The sequence below is a fragment of the Falco biarmicus genome, chromosome 8 (genome assembly GCF_023638135.1).
Source record: "Falco biarmicus isolate bFalBia1 chromosome 8, bFalBia1.pri, whole genome shotgun sequence".
Classification (NCBI taxonomy): domain Eukaryota; kingdom Metazoa; phylum Chordata; class Aves; order Falconiformes; family Falconidae; genus Falco; species Falco biarmicus.
The window spans coordinates 7,985,038-8,004,547 of record NC_079295.1 but is presented as its reverse complement, the minus strand read 5'-3'; the positions used below and the strand labels follow the sequence as shown (position 1 = coordinate 8,004,547).

The 19,510-nt window shown below is 40.0% G+C and overlaps 1 protein-coding gene across 9 annotated transcripts in view; it reads left to right on the top strand.

Annotated features, from left to right (window-relative positions):
- Positions 1–19,510, top strand: part of USP40 (ubiquitin specific peptidase 40) — a 37,981-nt gene that overhangs the window by 7,202 nt on the left and 11,269 nt on the right. For all 9 annotated transcript variants that reach the window (XM_056349128.1, XM_056349129.1, XM_056349127.1 and 6 more), the window contains 15 exons: positions 3,310–3,453; positions 4,394–4,522; positions 5,040–5,138; positions 5,489–5,596; positions 7,283–7,604; positions 8,116–8,197; positions 9,227–9,398; positions 10,183–10,267; positions 11,413–11,483; positions 12,645–12,964; positions 13,919–14,045; positions 14,631–14,688; positions 15,368–15,421; positions 18,270–18,358; positions 19,005–19,091. In XM_056349128.1, the coding sequence (XP_056205103.1) occupies positions 3,310–3,453; positions 4,394–4,522; positions 5,040–5,138; positions 5,489–5,596; positions 7,283–7,604; positions 8,116–8,197; positions 9,227–9,398; positions 10,183–10,267; positions 11,413–11,483; positions 12,645–12,964; positions 13,919–14,045; positions 14,631–14,688; positions 15,368–15,421; positions 18,270–18,358; positions 19,005–19,091 (1,947 nt within the window). The remainder of the gene's footprint in view (positions 1–3,309; positions 3,454–4,393; positions 4,523–5,039; positions 5,139–5,488; positions 5,597–7,282; positions 7,605–8,115; positions 8,198–9,226; positions 9,399–10,182; positions 10,268–11,412; positions 11,484–12,644; positions 12,965–13,918; positions 14,046–14,630; positions 14,689–15,367; positions 15,422–18,269; positions 18,359–19,004; positions 19,092–19,510) is intronic.

Here is a 19,510-nt window from a genome sequence, read left to right as displayed (position 1 = left end):
CACCACCACTTCATGTCCTCTTTCGATGAGCTTTTCAACCACTTGCTGCATGCTAAGCCAGTGGCTTCCAGCCATGGGCACCACCAGGATTTTCCCTCCATCTGAGAGGCCAGGAAGGAGGAGGATAAAAATTGAGGCGCAGCAAAGCCGCAAAGTCATGTTCCTGTGGTCAAAGTACAGACTGTGGAAGAGTCTTTTCCTTCAGGCTGTAGCTTGAAAATGCTTTTGAGGGAAGCTGATTGGTTTATCTGAGGAGTTGTGCTGCTTTGTCATAATCTTCTAGTGAACAGTTTACTGCTTTGATCTGTGCTCAGCTGTGGTTAAGAACTGCTGGGTTTGGGTTGTTTTTCTTGAAAAATATTTGTAAAGCTAAATGGGGTGACCCTTTCCTGTGCTGAGTCATCAAAGCTCTGATGTGTGGAGAACTGCTGACGTTAAGCCTGTGGTATTTATTGAGAATGGTCCCCAGGAGCTTAAGGTCATCCAGACTGTAGTACTCCTTTCTCTGCCTGGTTCCCTGCCTTCACCTCTTGGCACCCTGGGAAGGCTTCAAATGCTTGACACTTGATGTTGGTATCCTCCAGAGGAGTTGCATGTGTGACCCCAAGTGCTTTGTTAAATGGTGGCGTGGCTGTTAATACTGGTCACTGTCTGTATGCCAGTGCAACCCTGTGCTGACAGCTTGTCCCTGTTTGTTTTGTTTACAACAGTTTGGACTGTTTTCCCCAACATAGTAATTGAATTTAAGACTCTTTGTGTCTTGTCATCTGTCCCCAGAGCCAGGGAAGGACAGACCAGTGAGAGTTTTATGGGAGTTGTAGGTCTTTAAATTGCATTTTTCCAGAATGATAAAAAGTGGTGTTTGGTTTTCTTCTGTACTAATTTTGCATGTTGTGATTTTTGTATAAAAACTTGCTCCTTTTTCCTGTTGTTCCCACTATTTTTTGTAAAAGGGAAGCAGACAAAGACCGTTAATGCACTCTGCCTTTGACATATTTTGCCTCTTTCACATCAGCGAAGCTCTTTGGCCTACTGCATGACTCTTCTGCAGCAGGATAAGTGCATTCCAAACCTTGCAGCACTCTTAATGTGGAAGGTAATAGTTGCAAAGGCAAGCTGAGGACAGCTAAAATTAATCAGTGGCTTGAGAGTTCAAAGGCATGTGCCAATGCCTCATGGGTCTTGGTTGTAAGCACTTATTTGAGTTAAAATTTTGCTGAGTTCAACAGAGTGTGAGACAACAGTTGCTTACCTCTTAAATATGCTCATCCATGCAAGAATACAGTGGGAACTCCAAACTTGGGTAAGAAGTCGCATAGCTGGGGGTGGAGGGTTGTGAACGGAGAGCCTCGAGAGAGGGGCTGTGCTGGAAGGCTGTAGCAGGAAGGAGGAACGTTGTGTCAGCACCACTGTTGCCTGTGGCTCTGTGGCCCTGCCAGCACGATGTGTGTGATCACAGCAGACTATAGTGTGAGTCAACACTGGCAGCAAGTGTGGTGCCAGCTGAGTCACTCCAGCCTTGGTGGCAACATTAAGAAGGCAGCCGCCTAACAATGTGACCGCCTGCCCACGCTAGCCTGTTTCAGAAACAAGATGGCCCATACCTACCCACTCCATTCCTCCTCTGTGGGTCTTTGGGTATTATTCTTCCCCCTTTTTTTTGTTGGCCTCTAGAGAGAGTAGTAGTTGAAGAATCTCATGTTCCAAAACTTTATCAAATTTTAATGGTACAGTCGGATTCTCACCCTTAACTTGGAAGAATGTGCAAATAGTCTTCATAACTGATGCAAATGGATTACCTAATTCAGGGTGTTTCTTAAACCATGTCATGTTCCTGGGAGTCCTCCTGTTAGGGCTTTGCAAATGGAGTGTTGGATGGAGAGGCATTGGAAAGGCTCAGAAGTGTGTCTGAATCTACAGCTCAATTCAGAGGTGATACAAGATGGTTGGTTTTGCTTCATAGTAAGGTTCCTGATGTGTTCACGCACCAAGTTGTTCAATCTTGATTAATATTCTTCCTTACTAAAACGGATTATGTTGTTTTTCCTGCCTTGAAGGTCCCCTCCTGTATAAACGAGGAGACTTTAACTCTTGCTTGGTTGTTCTGTGGCTGGCTGTAGGGTCTTCCAGGGTACACCTACCCCATGCCACTCAAATGGCACAGCATCATGCTCGTTTACTGTAGCCCACAGATCTTGGTCACAGCCCTTTTCTTCAAGCAGCCTGGCAGATTTTAAGCAAGGTGCCATTGTGATATATTCTGGTGACATTTTTAAGACCATTTTCTCCATTTGGAGGCAGCCCGACAGTCACTTGGCAACAGTCTGCAAAATACACTGTGGGAGTGATCTGTTTTTCTGGACAACATACCTGTTGGAACTAGTTACACTGTTACAGATAGTATAATTTCTGATTTCTGCATTTGAAAACACTGTGCCTGTATGGGCCCTAACCTATACTTGGGGTCACACAACCCTAGAGAACTGGAAGGCTTCTCAAAGGTCATTGGAATAAACCTCAGGTGATGTACAAATACTGTGTTTGGAGGAGATGGTTGGGATGGGGCCAGAAGAGTAGTAGCCCCAGCCTCAGCAGGGCTTTTCCTGACAGCAAAAGCAAGCGTGTAGACTACATTTATAGTTTGAGCTTCATTTGTAGCTGTTGGTGGGGTTTTTTTGGGTGGCTTTGGTGCCTACGCCAGATGCTGAGCACCCTACTGTTGTTCATCTGGGAATGGTGAAGCTACCATGAAGCTTTGTCACCTTTCTGCAGCGCCTGCTGTTCAGCAGCAGCAATTGAACATTTGTATTTTTTCTCTGGGCTCCCAGGGTCTGTGTTGGGACTGTTGGTGGCAGGTGCTGTGCAAGGGGACAGGAGCAAAATTGCTGGGAAGATGCTGTATAGTCTTGACTTCATACGTAAACACAGGGGGTTTGAAGCAGTTGCTTCTTAGTATGAATTTCAAGAAAATCCTCTGTCAAAGAATGTGGGCTGTGGAAATGTAATTAATTACTGGCTACAATTTCAGCAATGTCCTTCATTTTCTATAGCGGGGTAAATTGTGGGACTGGTGATCTCTGTTCAGGGAAGATGTAGGGCTTAACAGAAGGGAAGGATCTTGATTGCTTTTTGGATGTGTAGTTGGTAGGGAAAATGAGAATTAAGGAAGAAGTTTTAAAAATGGAGACACTGGTCATGTCTGCCTTGTTGTAACGAAGCTTTGTTGGAAAATAAGTTGACCGTAGCAAGGTGGAAACACTATTCTGTTATAATAGTTGTGCTTACAGTTTTTTTTAAATCACTTTACAGTCTGCTAAGCTGCGGAAGTTGCCGCCCTTTCTCACCATTTCTCTCCTGAGATTTAACTTTGATTTTGAGAAGTGTGAACGGTACAAGGAAACAAGCTGCTATACATTCCCCATCCAGATAAATCTGAGGCCTTTTTGTGAGCAGGTTTGTACTGTTGAATTTGTTAAATTTTCTATGTAATCAGCAGAGAACAGATATCTCAAGGACAAGTTATCTTTTATTTTGCATTTTGTCAGGGAAAGGTATTCAAGACATTTAGCGTGTTCTCCTCTGTCCCTAAATCCAAATTTCTGGAATTCCAGTTTGTTTCCACTTTTAACTGAGTGGGAAATACCTCGTAGCTACATGGGGGTAGAAGGTGTAATAATTATGTAAAACTTAATCTGATGGTTCCTTTAAAGGAAGATTGTCACCTGGAAACTAAAATTTATATTTGTATTGTCATTGTCTGATAACATAATTTATAAATTTAGCTGTATATGTTCTATGTGCCTGTAGTTATTTAATTTTTCTTGGAATCTGTCTTTGTATTCACATATATGTATATTGATTGTAAACTGAGCTGAACCATTGCTTGATGACAATTTTTGATCTTTAAAATATATAAAGAATACATTTAATAGAGGCACTGTTACTGAAAAAGACATTTTTCTTATTGAAATGTTGCAAAGTAAACTTCAAAATTTCTCAGTGTTTGCTTGTGTTTGAAGAAGCTTTTTTCAGTTGGTTTATGTATATAAATGTGTTGCTTGTTTGTTCTCTAGTCTTTTAAACGAAATAAACCTGGTTATGAACAGTTTGAGCTGTTCTATTATTCTTATCAATATTTCATTATTTTAATTTTTGAGTTTCCAGTATTGTTCAGAATCGCGCTGAAAAGGTGGCTTAAAAGCCCATGCGTTGGTCCATGGCTTGTGTTGGTCTGTACCTTGTGTTCCCCAGCCCTGAAAAGCCATTTCAATCTCTGCACGTGCAAATGCTCACTGAGAAGTATCTGAAACTAAGCTGATGGGGTAAAACTGTCCTTGTGTGAAAGATTTACTGATATATGTTATTGTTACTATTATTGTTTTTCTTTTCAAAGACTGAAATGGATGATTCAGAGTACATGTATGAGCTCTTCTCTGTTATTATACATAAAGGTGGCTGCTATGGAGGACACTATCATGTTTATATCAGAGATGTGGATGAATTAGGAAACTGGCAATTACAAGTAAGTCCTAAAGGTGTTTCTTCCTTGCTTGATATATCTCATTTTTTCATAAAAGTGCTGAGAACTAGTGGATGAAAATGTACATCTAAACCAGTTAATATTTTAGTGGGGTGTTTGGTCTCTTACACAGTGGAAAAACAGAGTTCTCAATGAGGTATGATCTCTGCGAAGATTTTGTAGCAAATTTTAGCTTTCTGATATGTTGAACTATCTCACATGACTGTGCTAGTCTTGACCAAAGGTATTAATTCATTTGGGAAAGAAAAAGTGAACCCAGTAATTTTAGTGAATAACTCTGGCTGTTTGTAAATAATGCAAACGCCTTTTTTTGGGTTTTTTTTGTTTTTAAAAGGATATTCTGTACGACAATATACGGTCTGTAGCAGGTGGTAGAGGCAGCTAATCAGAACTTTCTTCACACTTCTAAATTGTGCATGCTAATGTTGGTACAGACTATAAACAAAACCTACTAGTTGTGTGTGAAACAGTATTTGTGAGTCTTATTTTTCTTACACAGGAAGAGGACAGACTGATTGAAGATAAGCTTTTAAGAGAAACTGAAAATGCTGAAGAAATAGAAAATCCATTGGCAGTCTTAAAAGGGATTTTTTCAGAGGTATGGTATGTAAGGAGTTTATTGCTTTGATTTTGATATCAGGGAACACAGAAAAAGGGTTTGGTCTATGCAAGGGTGGGCAGGTTTAAGTGTACAGAACTCTTCTAGACTTACTGTGAAGCATATAAAACTTCTAATTTAACTGACTGTAATACTAATAGTGGCTCTTCATACCAAAAAGGGCCTCTTTTGAGTATTTCTTAAGTTGCATACTGAAGCTGTTACAAAAGGTGATGTTACATTGGATTATTAACAAACAAGAATGATTTGAACGCTTCAGAATTGGCTTCTTTGTGTTGATCCCTTGACTTTTGCAGCCTTCATTATTCCAGTTTTTAATTTATCTGTAGGAAGAATCTAAACAAATTCCCGTGGATCAATTAGGGCAGAGATTATTAGAGAAAAAAGGGGTGTCCTGGAATAAGAAATACCGAAAACAATATGGAGCATTACGAAAGGTAATATGCATGTATGTTAGTTTGGTTTTTCTACTGATAACTTTACATGTATATTTCTACTGAATAGTCATTATTAGGATGGTAATTGAAAATACTGGCCCTTGGACTAGCAAGACGCAATATGTGTAAGAGAGGTTTGTAAGATAAATTAGTAGACTAGGGAGCATGAACAAGATTCTCAAGGGATTGTCTGCCTGAAAGCTTGTATCTTTTTTCTCTATCTATATGGTTGACCTATAAAAAATTAATCTTACCTACTGAACCTTGTATCTGCGGATGAAGCTGCAACAGCACTACTATCACTTGAACATGAGAGCGGCGATGAGAATTAGAGGAAATACAGTACCTCTTCACAATCATAACAGAAATGAAGCTTTGAAAAATGTGTGCCACTTCTCTGTTGATTAGGGCATGTCCATAAAATTAATACTTCCACTAAAATTTTGTTTGTCCTATTGTTCACTGTATCTAATGCTTTAAGGAAAATACTTTAGCATTTGCGTTACAAATATGTGGAAGAATCAGTGTTTTGACTGTTTCTTGTATAGAGCTAACAATGCAGTTTTCACAATAGTTAATTAAATGTACTTGTGAAATCTGGATGTGAGTCTTCTGTGGAGGTAGATGCTTTGACTTTGACAGGGAAGGGATAGAAACAAGTTGCGAGCAACCCAATATTAACCATTGCAAAGTTTGAGTGCTATTGTGAATATTACTAAAGCAGACTTTTCACAAGTGCTGTATCTATACCAAAAGCAGTTGATCAGTGCAGGACTTGCCTTATTGAAATAAATGTAAATTGTTTTATGCTTTTTGAAGTATCAAATGAGTTTTTTACATTATGATTAAAACAAATTCATATTTTTGAGGGTTTGTTTGGGGCTTTTTTTGAGGGGGTGGGCTGTTTTTTGTAGGTTTGTGGGGAGGTTGGAGCTTGGTTGTTGTCCACACATGCTCCGCATCCCTGAAGAGCCACGATTTTTTTATGTAAATTGGACACAAAGCTTGTTTGAAGCATGCAGATAATGTGAAAGGAGGGGACAGAGTAGATAAACTATGTGAAATTGAGTGAGTAGGTTTCAAGTTCTTCAGATGACACATCAGGCAGCGTTAATTTGGGTGAGATACAGTTCAGCAGACCAGATTGAGTTTGAGATCCCTCTCTGGTAAATACAGAAGGGAGGACTTCTGCAGGGACTAGGGAGCAGAAAGTACTGATGTCGGAGGGCTAGATCAGTTGGGATGGTACTGTGTGTCTGATAAAGCAGAGATTTTTGATTGCCTGTAGTGTCACTCCCTGTGCTGCCTTTCCAGGGAGAGTATGTGCTTGTAAGAAGTGTTTTGAAATGATTTCAGTGTCTCAAGCAATCCTTGAAATTCAAAAGTTAGTCTGATTTAGTATTTAGTGATGCATCTATGCTAAACAATTCTTCTGCCACTTCTCGCGTGTTAGTTTGAAGTTACGTAAGAAACAAAGCCAGCAACAGTATATAAAAGATCAGACAGGTAAGGTGGTAGAAAGAGACTACATTTTTCTGTCTACAATACATTGAGGAAGCATCACAAAACCAAGTTTGAGGTGCTGGGGTTTGTGTATCAATTTGACGATGAATCACGTGAAGTAGCTAGTGCAGGCTGCTGTATTTAAAACTGGGTATCTTCATCTTGTTCTTGCTTTCCTTTTAGTATTTGCAGAATCATCCTCAGATATTTCATTTCAGTCCTGATGAAAATAAGGTTGGTCTGAAGGAAAAACAGAAGCTCCTGTTTATGTCAGATTCTCAAAGACAAGATCTCCAAAGCCGCCCTCAGAAGAATGATGTCCAGTGGAAAGCAGAAAAAAAACCTACAAGGCTAAGGGACAGTTCTGCTGGTCACCATTGGTTTGATCTGAATGATTCAAAAGTCCAGCCGATCAAGGAGAAGGATATTGAGAAACAATTTCAGGGTAAAGAGAGTGCCTACATGCTGTTTTATCGAAAATCTCAGTTAAAAAGACCGCCTGAAGGTACACAAAACTCATCTTGATTTTCTGGGGGCTTCCTTTGTTGGCGGTTTGTTTTCTGGAGGGCAAAGGCTGTTGGGCGTTTCTGTCCTTTCAAGAACTGAAGATACAGTTTTCCTTCTAGTGATCATTTGAAAAAAGGGTTAACTGAAGATACAAAGAGGTTACCTCCGAGGAGGTAGTGACCAGCTAACTGATTATAGCTGACACTAACTTTTTTTCTAGTATGCTTCACAAATACTAGCAGAACATCTACTGAAACAAATACAAGTTACTAATGGCATTCATGTATCAGTTTCCCTTATGGAAAGATTGATGGGAAGAAGTAAAAGCACTTGTTTATTCTTTATATCAGCTTGTAGTTTAATTTTCTCTATTACAAAAGGATGCAACATTACTGCTCTGAATTTTCAATGCTTACCATACTGTAATGTCTCATCTTGATCACTTTTCTTGTTTGCCAAAACACATTTTAAGCAGCTGAGGCCAAACTAGCCTATATTATTTGTTGCAGCACGAGGAAATCCAAGGTACCAAATTCCTGAACACCTTCTGAATGAAATGAATGCTGCTAATACTGAGCTGCAAAAAAAGAGGTATATTAATGTAACTGTACCAATCTCTTAAACAGCATTCTTAATCTGCAGATCTCCGAAGTGATTTAAAATGAAAGAAACTCATTGAGTAGAGCCAGATACTAAAATGATTCAATGTCATAGAGATTAATCGAGGAATACAACTTGTATGTCCATATTCTGCCTTCTACTGGTTCCCTGCTTCCCTGTTAGTGGCATAACTAGGTGTTCTGCAGAATTTCAAGGGAAACGTACAGTTTTAAATTGTACCATTTTTTGTGTGAAAATTCAGTGCCATTCTGGAAGGAGAATGGAATACCTTCTCTTAATTATGTTTATAGAGGGAGTTCTCCATTGGGAGAAGGGGGAGTGACTTGCTTTACTGTGAAACAACAGATAAATGGTATCCTTTGCCAGAAACATGGAGGAAGGAGCTAGTGATATTCAGGTTGGTTGAAACTTTTCCTTCTGTTGAGGAACATACAGAACTGCTGATATGTCTGAATCGCAGTTAAGTTACCAAAATACAGACACACACGAGACACCCAGTCTTGTGTGGTATTTCCCTACTGTGTAAATTTCATTCCTTTACCTTTTTTCAAAGGCATACTTGCTGCTACATTTAGCTAATAGAACTGAATACAGGTATAAAGGAGGAAGGCATGGCTGTGTCTGTCCTGTCTCAGTTTCCCTGCAGTTTTTTCTGTCTCTGCATTTCAGTGGAGTACTGATCTGGAACACAGTCTGAAAATCTAAAGTCTCTACATCACCAAAGATGAAGTTTGTGTTTAGAAAGTCAGAAGCAAGGTGTAGAAACATGGCACTTGGTGTTATAGTACTTATGTGGAGCATATCTGTACTAGCTCTGTATTGTGCAATGTGTAAATCACTGTCATCTTTGCGTACTCCTTGATGGAGCGGGGAATGTGACGGTGAATTTAGCCACGAGGGTATCGGTTCCAGGACAACTGCACAGCCGCATCTCTGAGATAAGCTAGCCATTTGTCAGTGTTAAATTCATTGGTTTATTATTGTGTTATTCTTTCAAAGAGTGGAATGTGACTCGGCAAACAACGGCATTGATTTACATCTCCATTTGAGCTCATGTTACAAATTTCACAATGGGGCTTTGCATCCTTCACTTACTTGGAAAGAGAGTGTTGTGGATTTGACTATTGATAGAAGAAAAACACTGGGAGACCTTCGACAATCGGTATTCCAGGTATTTCCTATATTAAATGAACTCAAACACTTCATAATAACAAACATAACACTTACAAATTTATTTATGCCACAATTTTTATTTCAATGAGGAATTTTCAATAGTAAATGTCATTTTAGGGGGCTAAAAACTATATGGGTATACATAGAAGGAAACACTGGTTTCAGGTCTGTTCTCAAAGTATTGAAAAGCCGTGTAACTTTAATTAGGTAGACTGTAAAGTTCTCATAAGCTTATTATTTATATTTGGGCACCATGTACATGGATTGACGCTTTGCAGAACTCCAGGCTTGTTCTTAACATTCCAGTTTGTGACAGTTTTGTCTTTGTCTTTGTCTTTTCAAGGAGCTAGCTGGCCTTAAAAGGAAACAGGGTAGTTCAAGAAAAAAGAAAACTAATTAAAATAAACATTTAGCTTAACTATTGGATGTGGTATCTTTGCATTTATTCTCTACTATGTTAAAGGAATGTGACAGTTTGTAAAATGCTTTTTCATAGATATCTAAATGAAAGATGACTTAGTGTCTGCTTTTCCTGTACCTCACAATTGCTGGTTTGTGTCCAGCTGAAGCTATGTTTGACTATCTGTTGACTAGTCTGAAAGGCCAGATCCTAAATCCTTGACAGTTTCCTTCATTACTAGCCTTGTTGAAATAAATAGATGTGACTTCTTAAGTGTTACCAAGTGAGCTTGTTAGCCAGGCTGTAACAGCGTTCAGCAGAGTTATTGCTTGCTGGTGTTTTATTTTGTTTTTTGGTTTTTTTTTTTTCATTTTCCAAATAGATGTTGGAATCTTGGGAAGGAGACATGATTCTCAGTATTGCCAAGCCTTTACCAGCAGGACTGCATCTTTACCAGATACTTGATGGTAAGACTGCTACATATGAGGCTTCCATGTTGTTTATATGTTGTATTTACTGCAGACACTGAGAATTTCATATGTAAAACATCTTGGAGACATGTATTACCAAACAGTCTTCAAACTCAAACTTCTATGCAAGTCCACTGCTGTTATTTAGGACAATCTTATTAGTGAAATGAAGGGTGTTGAGACTTTTATATGTAATCTTTGTTGTGAAGTGCACTAAGACTGCAGATCTTAAGCAAGTTAAATACATTTGCTGACAAAAATATATTAGTCTGTATTTTGACCTGGATCTGCTTATGAATGTTTTCATAGTATTTACCTGCTAGGTAGAGGAGAGGATGAAAGAGAGAAGCCAGGGTGACATCAAAGAAAAATGCAGGTTAGACTTAAGCTGAAGTAGGAATTTTGTAAAGAAAAATGCTTACATGGAGAATATATTTGTATTTTAAAATCATGAATTCTGTCTCCAGCTTTGCATCGTTATGCAATTCTAAGTGTTGGTCTCCAAAAACCTATTCAGCTATTTCAAAATTTTATAGCCTTTGTGGCCTGTTTCAGAAAATTGGGGTTCTAACAGAACATAACCCAACTTCCCATGACTGCCGACATCAGAATACAGAGGCACTCATAATTGCTGTAAATATTCTTCCACATGCTAGTGCAGTTCTTTAAATGACAATGACTTTAAAAAAAAACCTGAATCTGATTTATAGTAGGAAGGCAAAAGAAACTGCAGCATGGGCATTAGTATTTCAGAGAATGGGCTTGGAATGTATGGTATGTAACTTGTTTATTAAATCCAACCTTTTTATTTTAGATCCGTTGATTCACTGCTAAACCTCATGTAGATGCTCCTGACTAAGCAGCTTTGCCCAGTGGTAACTTGGGCCTTGGTTTGTATGGGAAAGGAAGTTGAAACCTTTGTGCCCTCTTTACTCAGAGTGCTGTTGGGGTGTGTACCCACTTGAGTTGCTCTTGCTACATGAGTGAACCCTAACTTACCCACCATAAATGCTGACCACACAGCAGCTTTTGTAATGGTACGCTTGAGCCAGAGTAGAATGTGCCAACATATTTCAGTTTACCAGCTGACCTGCTTCTCTGTTTTGGTGTGAGCAAGAACTTGATGATTTGCTCCTTTTTAGGAGATGAGCTGACCCTGGATGGTGTCGGGCTGGCTGATGGAACAGACGTCTTTGTGTGGAATGGGAAAGAGGTAAAAGAACCAAATACCTTCTCTCCTTGTTAATTCTGAAGAGATAAGGCTTGATCTCCAGACATCTTTTTGGAAATGTCAATCTGTTCTGCAGATGTGCTGCTGACACACCAATGTTGACTTTAGGGAGACCTCTTCAGCCTCGCGTAGGATACTGTGTTTTGACAGCTTGTCAATATATTTTGAGTGATGTACAGTGTGCTGCTTGACAAAATCATAAACAGAATTAAACTATGCAGAATGCAGTATGGTCAGATTGATAGGTGCCTGTAGGTACCCAATGCCAGTTACACTGGAGTATATTCTGAAAACATCTGGTCCTTTTTGGAAGGAGGTTGGTTAATAGTAATGCATTAACAAGAACTTAAGCCCCGTTGCGAATCATTTCACATTTAAAGCTGGACCTGTCAGTGACTACTTCTGTGTATGGTCTCCCTGAAATACTATGCTCCTTTTCTAGTGTTGCATCTTCCTTTTAATAGTAAGGTTTCTGCTTAACTGTCAGAAGCTTGCCTCAGTGGTTATGTAACATGGCATTTTATTCCATCTTTGTAATGAAAAAACCCTCGTATTTTTGAAAGATCTTTGTTGCAAAAGTATGCATTTTCTTTCTGATTTATCAAAAAACCCCATAAACACTCCAACATAAAACCAGAAGAGAACATCTAGTAACCGTTGTTCTTGTCTTGGTTGTACTTTTGGTATGGTATTCAGTACTCCAGCTTCCTGCATGATTGCATTGTCTTCAGGGAACTATATTCTTTTCTGAAGTTGAATATAAGAAAGGCCACGTTTTAAAATATAATTTTTGTGATCTACCCGAGTCACAATTTTGTGTGGTTCTTTAATGTCTTGAGGGGCTCAATTCCTCTGTTCTTAATCGAATTTAATCTGATATCGTGTCCACTGGTTTCTCAGCTACTGTTACCTTTTTGCAGGTATTTATTATACCTGCAGACCTGGAACATACCTTAGCATTATGCTTTCTCTTCCCAACATCTTTGAGTTACTTTAGTTTGTTCATTAGGTGTTTGGTCAGAGGTGGTTTAATAAGGAGGGAGGGTCCATCTTTTTGTCTCATTTTTATTGTTGTCATTGCTGTCTAGTCTCTTCTGTGTTTTATTGATCATCACTGCATAAATCTTGCATTCCTTACTTCAGGTTGGTGGTACAAAGGTGATGACAGGCCCTGATCATGAGCCTGTGGTTGTAAACGTTCTTCGTTTAGCGGAGTATAATGAAGGAGGGAAGGGCCAGCATTTCACAGAATCACAGCACGTCTTTTCATGCAGCACAAAACTGGGTGATCTGCACAGAGCTTTAGCACCGTCAGGAGGAATCATTCTAAAGAACAGTGCAGGACCAGATAAAGAAGCCAAGAACTGGGAAGTTTTTCGTGAAGAAGATATGAAAGAAACAGTCAAAAGTGTTGGTCTGACAGATGGATGCTCAGTACTAATCTTAGACAGCCATGACCAGAGGTAACAATTTGATTACAAATATAATGAAACAAAAAAAGCATTTTTGGCAAAATCTGTTCAGTTACAATTACGGTAGCTGTATATATGTCCATTTAACTAATTGTCACTTTGAGCTTTTTAATTCATGATATAGTAATCTTAAGGTTTGGAGATCAGGTACTTAACAAGCATTAGATAGTTATTTGCTCTTAAAGTGCAGGTGCAGTCATATCCTTTGACTTTACATTTGTAAAGGGAAAAACCTTGTGAGAACAACTTGCTTCCAATGTGGTGGTACATTTTTGGTGTGGCCTGAACTTCTGAGGTTTGAATTGTGTGGTTCTCCGAGGGACTTGGTGGGATGAGAGAAGAGAGCAGTATCAGAAGAGTATGGAACTCTGCTGAATCTCCCAGTTAAATCTAAAGTTGCCAGGGTCAAATTTCTGGTCTTATTTCACTTCCCAGTGCATAGCCTTTAGATTAGATTCCTATCTTCAGAGACATGTATATGTGCTTGTTACATAAATTCTGACTTCCTAGTTGAAACAGTACTGGAAAATTGAGATTGTAAATCAAACGGTGAGAAGGCTCTTCACAAACACCTTTCTGTATTTGTATACAGTAGCAGAAAGACAAAGAAAATCTCAACCTTTTATTTATGACTAGGTATGCTTTCACAGTATTTTTTTTCTAGAAGCCTTAAGCCCAACCTCAGAAAGTGACTTAGAATCTGAAGTGCCTTCAGAAGCTCAAGTCCCATTGAAAGGCCATTACCAACACACGGTTTTCACTGTTTTTTTTTTCAGTAACCAGCTGCCTGGATGCTGCATGAGGCCTCTGACTCTTACCCTGCTGACATGCCATTGCTATTAATGACTTAAGCATTAACGGTTTATTCGAACTTTACTGTTCAGTAATGTAGCCCAGACAATGTGTACTTTTCATTGACCATCTTTGCATCGTCTGTTTTTACAGCTTTGTGAATGTGTCAAGTGGCAATTTGACTGCTTTTACGTATGACATCAGCTGGCTCCAAGTTAAAAACTTCTGCAGGACAGAAGATGAAGAGAAACCTGTTAAAATTACTGCCACTATTGAAACAGTAAGGAGTGTGATTGTTCGTGAATATGATACAGGCTGTTGCCCTGAAAAGCTTGGCTAGCATAGTTGGGCCAATTAATAAGGATTTGATATAACCACAGGGCTGAAGTTGTCCTGTGATGAAAATGGCGTGCAACTCAGAGTTACCATTACTGGGATACTTTGCTGTGTAATAAGATTGTAATGTGGGTCACTTTACACCAATATAGACTGCACTGGTTTATTTGTGTGAAAAAATTTTGGTTTTGGACCATCCTGTAAATGTATGTTTGGTGAGGCTGTCAGTAAGCAAAAGCTAAAAGAGGAGGAAAGTATTATTTCTTGCTTTCAGCCTAGGATAGGAAAAAATGCTGTTTTTTCCCAAGGGGTGGGCTTCTCATAAATATGTTATGATAACAGTACATGTATTATACATATTTGGTATGATGATGTTAAAAGTTTTCTCAGCTGTGGGTAGTGTGAACAGGAGTAAGAACGTAACTAGGACACATTTCAAGTGAGGGCTGCCTTTTGTGGACCTGGCATTTGAACAGCAGGTGTGTTACTAGCATTCTGTATTAGAGGTGTTAATATTGCTTTCTTTTAGGTGATGTCAGATATCAAAAGGAAAGCAATACGGGAGCTTCAGTTAGAGGAGGAGCTAGGTAAGTGTTCAGTTGCTTTACTTGTAGATCTGATAATGTTAGAATGTACTGGCTGGCATCCTGCTTTTTGCATCAATCTATTTAAAACGGCAAATCCATTGCTGTTTTGTTTCTTTTTTCTTTAAAGAAAGAGGGTGCAAAGGACTTAAAATTGATCCAATTTTGAATAAAATGATTATTTTTCCTAGCTTAAAAAATAAATTGGTGTAAGTCTTGATTAAAAAATTTTATGAAGCTCTTATTTTTCAGCGTCTGTTTTAGTAAAGAATAATCTTGTTGCCTTATTAAAGTATTACACTCAGAATTACTTTTTTCTTTGAAACCTTATTCCTTTCTTTAAGACACTCCGGTTTTCTTTCTTTAAATTTGTTGTTGATGCCTTTACCTTCGGAAGCACCTGATCAGTTTTGTAGTATTTTACTGATTGTGGCTAACGGCTGGTTTCAAAGAGAAGGTAATCTTTCACTGAAAACATAAAAAATAAAAAGACTGCTCATGAGGTCTCCAGGAGGAATCTTTCTCCAACGTACTTTTGATGTAATACCTCCAGAGGAAGGCCTCAAAGACAAACCCATTGGCATTCATCTTAAATATGTTATCTGTCTAAACTTCTGAGCCAGATTTCTTCTTAGTTGAATTATTTAATATGTCTGTCTCTTTCTTGCCCTTTTTGTTACAGCAAATGACAGCTGTCTTAGACCTGTTAGCAGAAATGGGAAACTTCTGTCTCCAGGTAAATTTATTTATTTAATCATTGTTCTGTAAGTAGTTCAATTGGGAGACTTTAAGCTTCCCTTTTGTCTTTTGCTGGGAGCAGTACACACACAACTTCACTGATTTCCGGACTTAACTGAAGCAGGTGTGTGTGCATGTGTTTTGTTTTTTCCCCCAGTTTTACTGTTCATTAACAGTATCGATACAAAGCTAGCAGTTGGACTTAAATGTTCAGCTTGGTTTTATTACTTGCATCACTAATGAGCAAAACTGATTAGCATCCCTGCTGTTTATTGACCACTGGCCATATGCTTCAAGACTGTGGGAATTAACAGAAAATTCTGTTTCCCATAGTTATTTATTAAGCTCAACAGGGCCTGATGATGTGTGCTTTTAGCCCAGAAAGCCAGCTGTATCCTGGGTCACATTAGAAAGAGCATGGCCAGCAGGTTGAGGGAGATGTTTCTGCTCTGCTCTAGTAAGAGCCCCCCCAGCAGCGCTGCGTTCAGCCCTGGGGCCCCAAGCATAAGAAGGTCCATGGACCTGTTGGAGCGGGTCCAGAGGAGGCCACGACGACCATCAGAGGGCTGGAGCCGCTCTCCTGTGAGGGCAGGCTGGGAGCTGGGGTTGTTCAGCCTGGGGATGAGACGGCTCTGGGGAGACCTTACAGCAGCCTGCCAGGGCCTGAAGGGGTCTCTAAGAAAGATGGGGACAGACTTTTTAGTAGGGCCTGCAGCGATAGGACAGAGGGGAATAGCTTTATACTGAGAGAGGGTAAGTTTAGGTTAGATACTGGGAAGTTCTGTACTGTGAGGGTGGTAAACACTGGCCCAGGTTGCCCAGAGCAGCTGTGGCTGCCCCATCCCTGGCAGTGTTCAAGGCCAGGCTGGATGGGGCTGTGAGCAACCTGGGCTGGTGGAAGGGGCCCTGCCCGTGGCGGGGGGGTTTGGAACTGGATGGTCTTGAAGGTCCCTTCCATCCCAAACTGTTCTGTGACTCTGATTTTTTAAATGGAAAAGTCTCTAAATGATCTCTTTGCTCTGTAAATTTATTAAATATTATTCCAACCTTCTAGATGTTACAGGAAGCAGTCTAACTTACATTTCCTGAAACAAAATGGTTTAAATCTATTTGTTAAGAGTATTGATGCACAAGGTTGAATTTTAGAACAGCTTTGGCAGAAACTTGAGTCTTGTGGTGATGGGGGAAGCACCATTAGGTTCCCATTTACTGTGAGAAGGCAGCTTGTGTTTGTGGTGTATGAATCACACTGAATAACCTGTGGATTTCTGCTTCCTTAAGACTGGGGGAACATGTTCATGCCGTAGTCTGCTCTTTGATTTACATGAACATGTGATAGCACCTGTCACTGTACAACTGTGCTCCTGATGGGCAGTGTTTAGCAGAAAAGGACCTCCAGTTTTGCTTTTGCCATTGTTGGGGTGGTGGTGAGAAACTGAGTCTATCAGCTTTGTACTTGCTGGGAAGTGTTTTCTGTGTCTTTGCTATTTTGCTAATATATTGCATTAATAAAATATGGCCAGGAAGTGAAGGAGAGATTAATTCCCCTCCATTCGACGCTTGTCAGAGAATATCTGGAGCATTGTGTCAAATTTGGAGGATCCCCAGCAGGAGAAAGAAGCCCTTACAAACTAGAGCCAGTCTGGAGGAGAGCAGTTAGGATGGTTTTAGAGCTGGAACATATGAAAGAGGAGGGAAGCTGGGTTCTTCCAGCCTGAAGAGGCTTGGGGGGAGGAGGAGGAGGGCTAATTGCCATCTTTAACTCCTTTTCTATAGTTCCATGTTAAAGCAGAGCCAGATGCTTATCAGAGAAGCACGTGGAAAGGATCAGAGGCAGCAGACATGAATTTCAGCACAGGAAACTGCAGCTGCTCGGACAGGGGTGGTGGTGGAATTCACATTGGTAGTGGTCAAACAATAAACAGTGAGCACTGGGAGGCTGGGAGATACCCGTCCATGGAGGTATTCAGAGCTTGACTGGAAAAAGCCCAGGTTGAACTGATACTGTTTCAGAGCTGGTTCTCCTTTAAGCAGGGGTTTGGTCCAGACAACCTAGAAAATTCTTTTGTCGCCCCATATTCAATAGATGGTGGGGAAGAACCTTGTGACGTACGGAGTTAGACTCTATAACTCGAAAGTTATAAAGTAGGTATGTTTATTGCGTGCAGATGCATGGGGGATCGCTCCTCCACAAGCGTGCATGCCCGAAGTGATGAACCATCTCACATTTATACAAGAAAACAAATGAATATTCAATTAACACCTATACGTATTCGTTACCTAAACCCGCTTACTCTCGCTTCGTATGTTAATTAGCTTATCAGTCCTTTGCCTGGAATGTGGTGGTCTTGCAGGTTTGTAGGTGATTCATGTCCTTGTGACCATCTGAACTTCTCTGGCAAGAAGACTTAGCACTCCCTCCCTCTAGATAACATTTGAAATGTCTCTCATCCTTTTCTCATCCTTTTTATAAATAGCCCCTTTGTTAGAGGAAGAAGGGCAGGCGTCTCCTCAAAACTGTAGGAGTCTCCTCAAAGCTGTGTGCCTATGTGACCAGACACCGCACCCATGACTAGTCACCATACCCACATTCCTGAGCAGACATATACAATCACAATTGATGTCCATCATCCCCATTTCACACTATTTCTCCATATCACCTTTTTACAAATGTTGCTTTGCTTTCGTCATAGGAGGCTTACAGAGCTGATGTCAGCACTGTGGAAGTGAAGTTCTCCAAATGTCTCTGAACATTTTTATCTTACTCTAAAGAGCAGCATAATAGAATGGATATTTTCAGGAAGCAGCAGCTTATGATGTTCTCCATGTTTTTGTTCTCCCTGAAGTGCCTGAGGATTATACTGTCAAGGAAGCAGAACTGAAAATGGGGAGCTTGCTTGGGCTATGTCATGGGAAAGCTCCAACTTCCACTCAGGTACAGCCATGCTGTGACTGAAAAAGAGTCCTGTGCTGCTTCTATGCTTTGTTTCCATTTCCTAGTATTTCATGTAGTCCTTTTTTTCTTCTTGTAATGGTTGTAAGTGGGATGGGGGGAAAAAAAAAGTTCAGTGGCGCTGAATTATACATATTGGCATGAAGGCTTACACCATTCATCTGTGTTGCAGAAGGCCAAGAGCATATATGTGACCAGTTAATATAGCTAATTTGACTAATGGTAAATCATTTGTCTGTTTGTGGTTGTCCAACTTGTGCGCTCTGATGTGCCTATACTTCTGTAAAAAGCATAAAGTTAAGAAAAGGGGATATTGCTCGTTATCTGCAAGTTGTAAATACGCATGAGAAAAAAGTTGTATATTTCTAAAGATCAGAGCGCTAGCATGTTTTATCTCTCCTTTGCAGCAGACATGTACAGATGGTTAATGAAGACCTACTGATGGCCATAACCCAGTTGCACGTGCTTCTGTTTGTACTGCTTAGATTGTTTGTTTGCTCAAAGGAGTTTCAGCGCTGTTTGACTGATGGCAGGCTTGCAATAGGTGGTATATGTGTGCAGTAGGGAGTGTTATTTCACAGTATTTCCGTATTTAAATGTGTTCTGATAGCTTAACTTGCATTTTTAGCTCTTCCTGTATTTTATTGTTGGGAGTGACCAGAATGCAAGCCCCGAGATGGAGATAGTTGTGGAAGAGACTGCCTCTGTCAAAGAGGTAAGTCTAGCTGCTTTTAAAAGCTTTTCTCTTGCCTGGGTCAGGTCTGCTGCTCCTGGAGAACTCTGCCTTATACCCATACGTCACTTCAGGTCACCAAGAGACACAGAGGCAAAGGCAACTCCAAAAGGCCAGCAGGAAGAATGCCTTGAACTTTCACCAAGTAGTAAAGAAACATCTTTGCTTTTTCCCAAGAATTAACATAGCCTGATTGCTTTATGCATGGCTAGGCACTCCTTTTATATATAGCAGTCCTCAGAATGATATGCAATTGTGGCAGAACCTGCCACACTTCTCTTGTAGTTAATCAAACTCAGAATGCACAAAACTAGAGTGAGAGAAGTCAGAGCTGTGCACAGAATAAAAGAAGCAGTTCTCAGTACTGCTGATCCAGACTTCTGGCATAGAGAGCAAATATT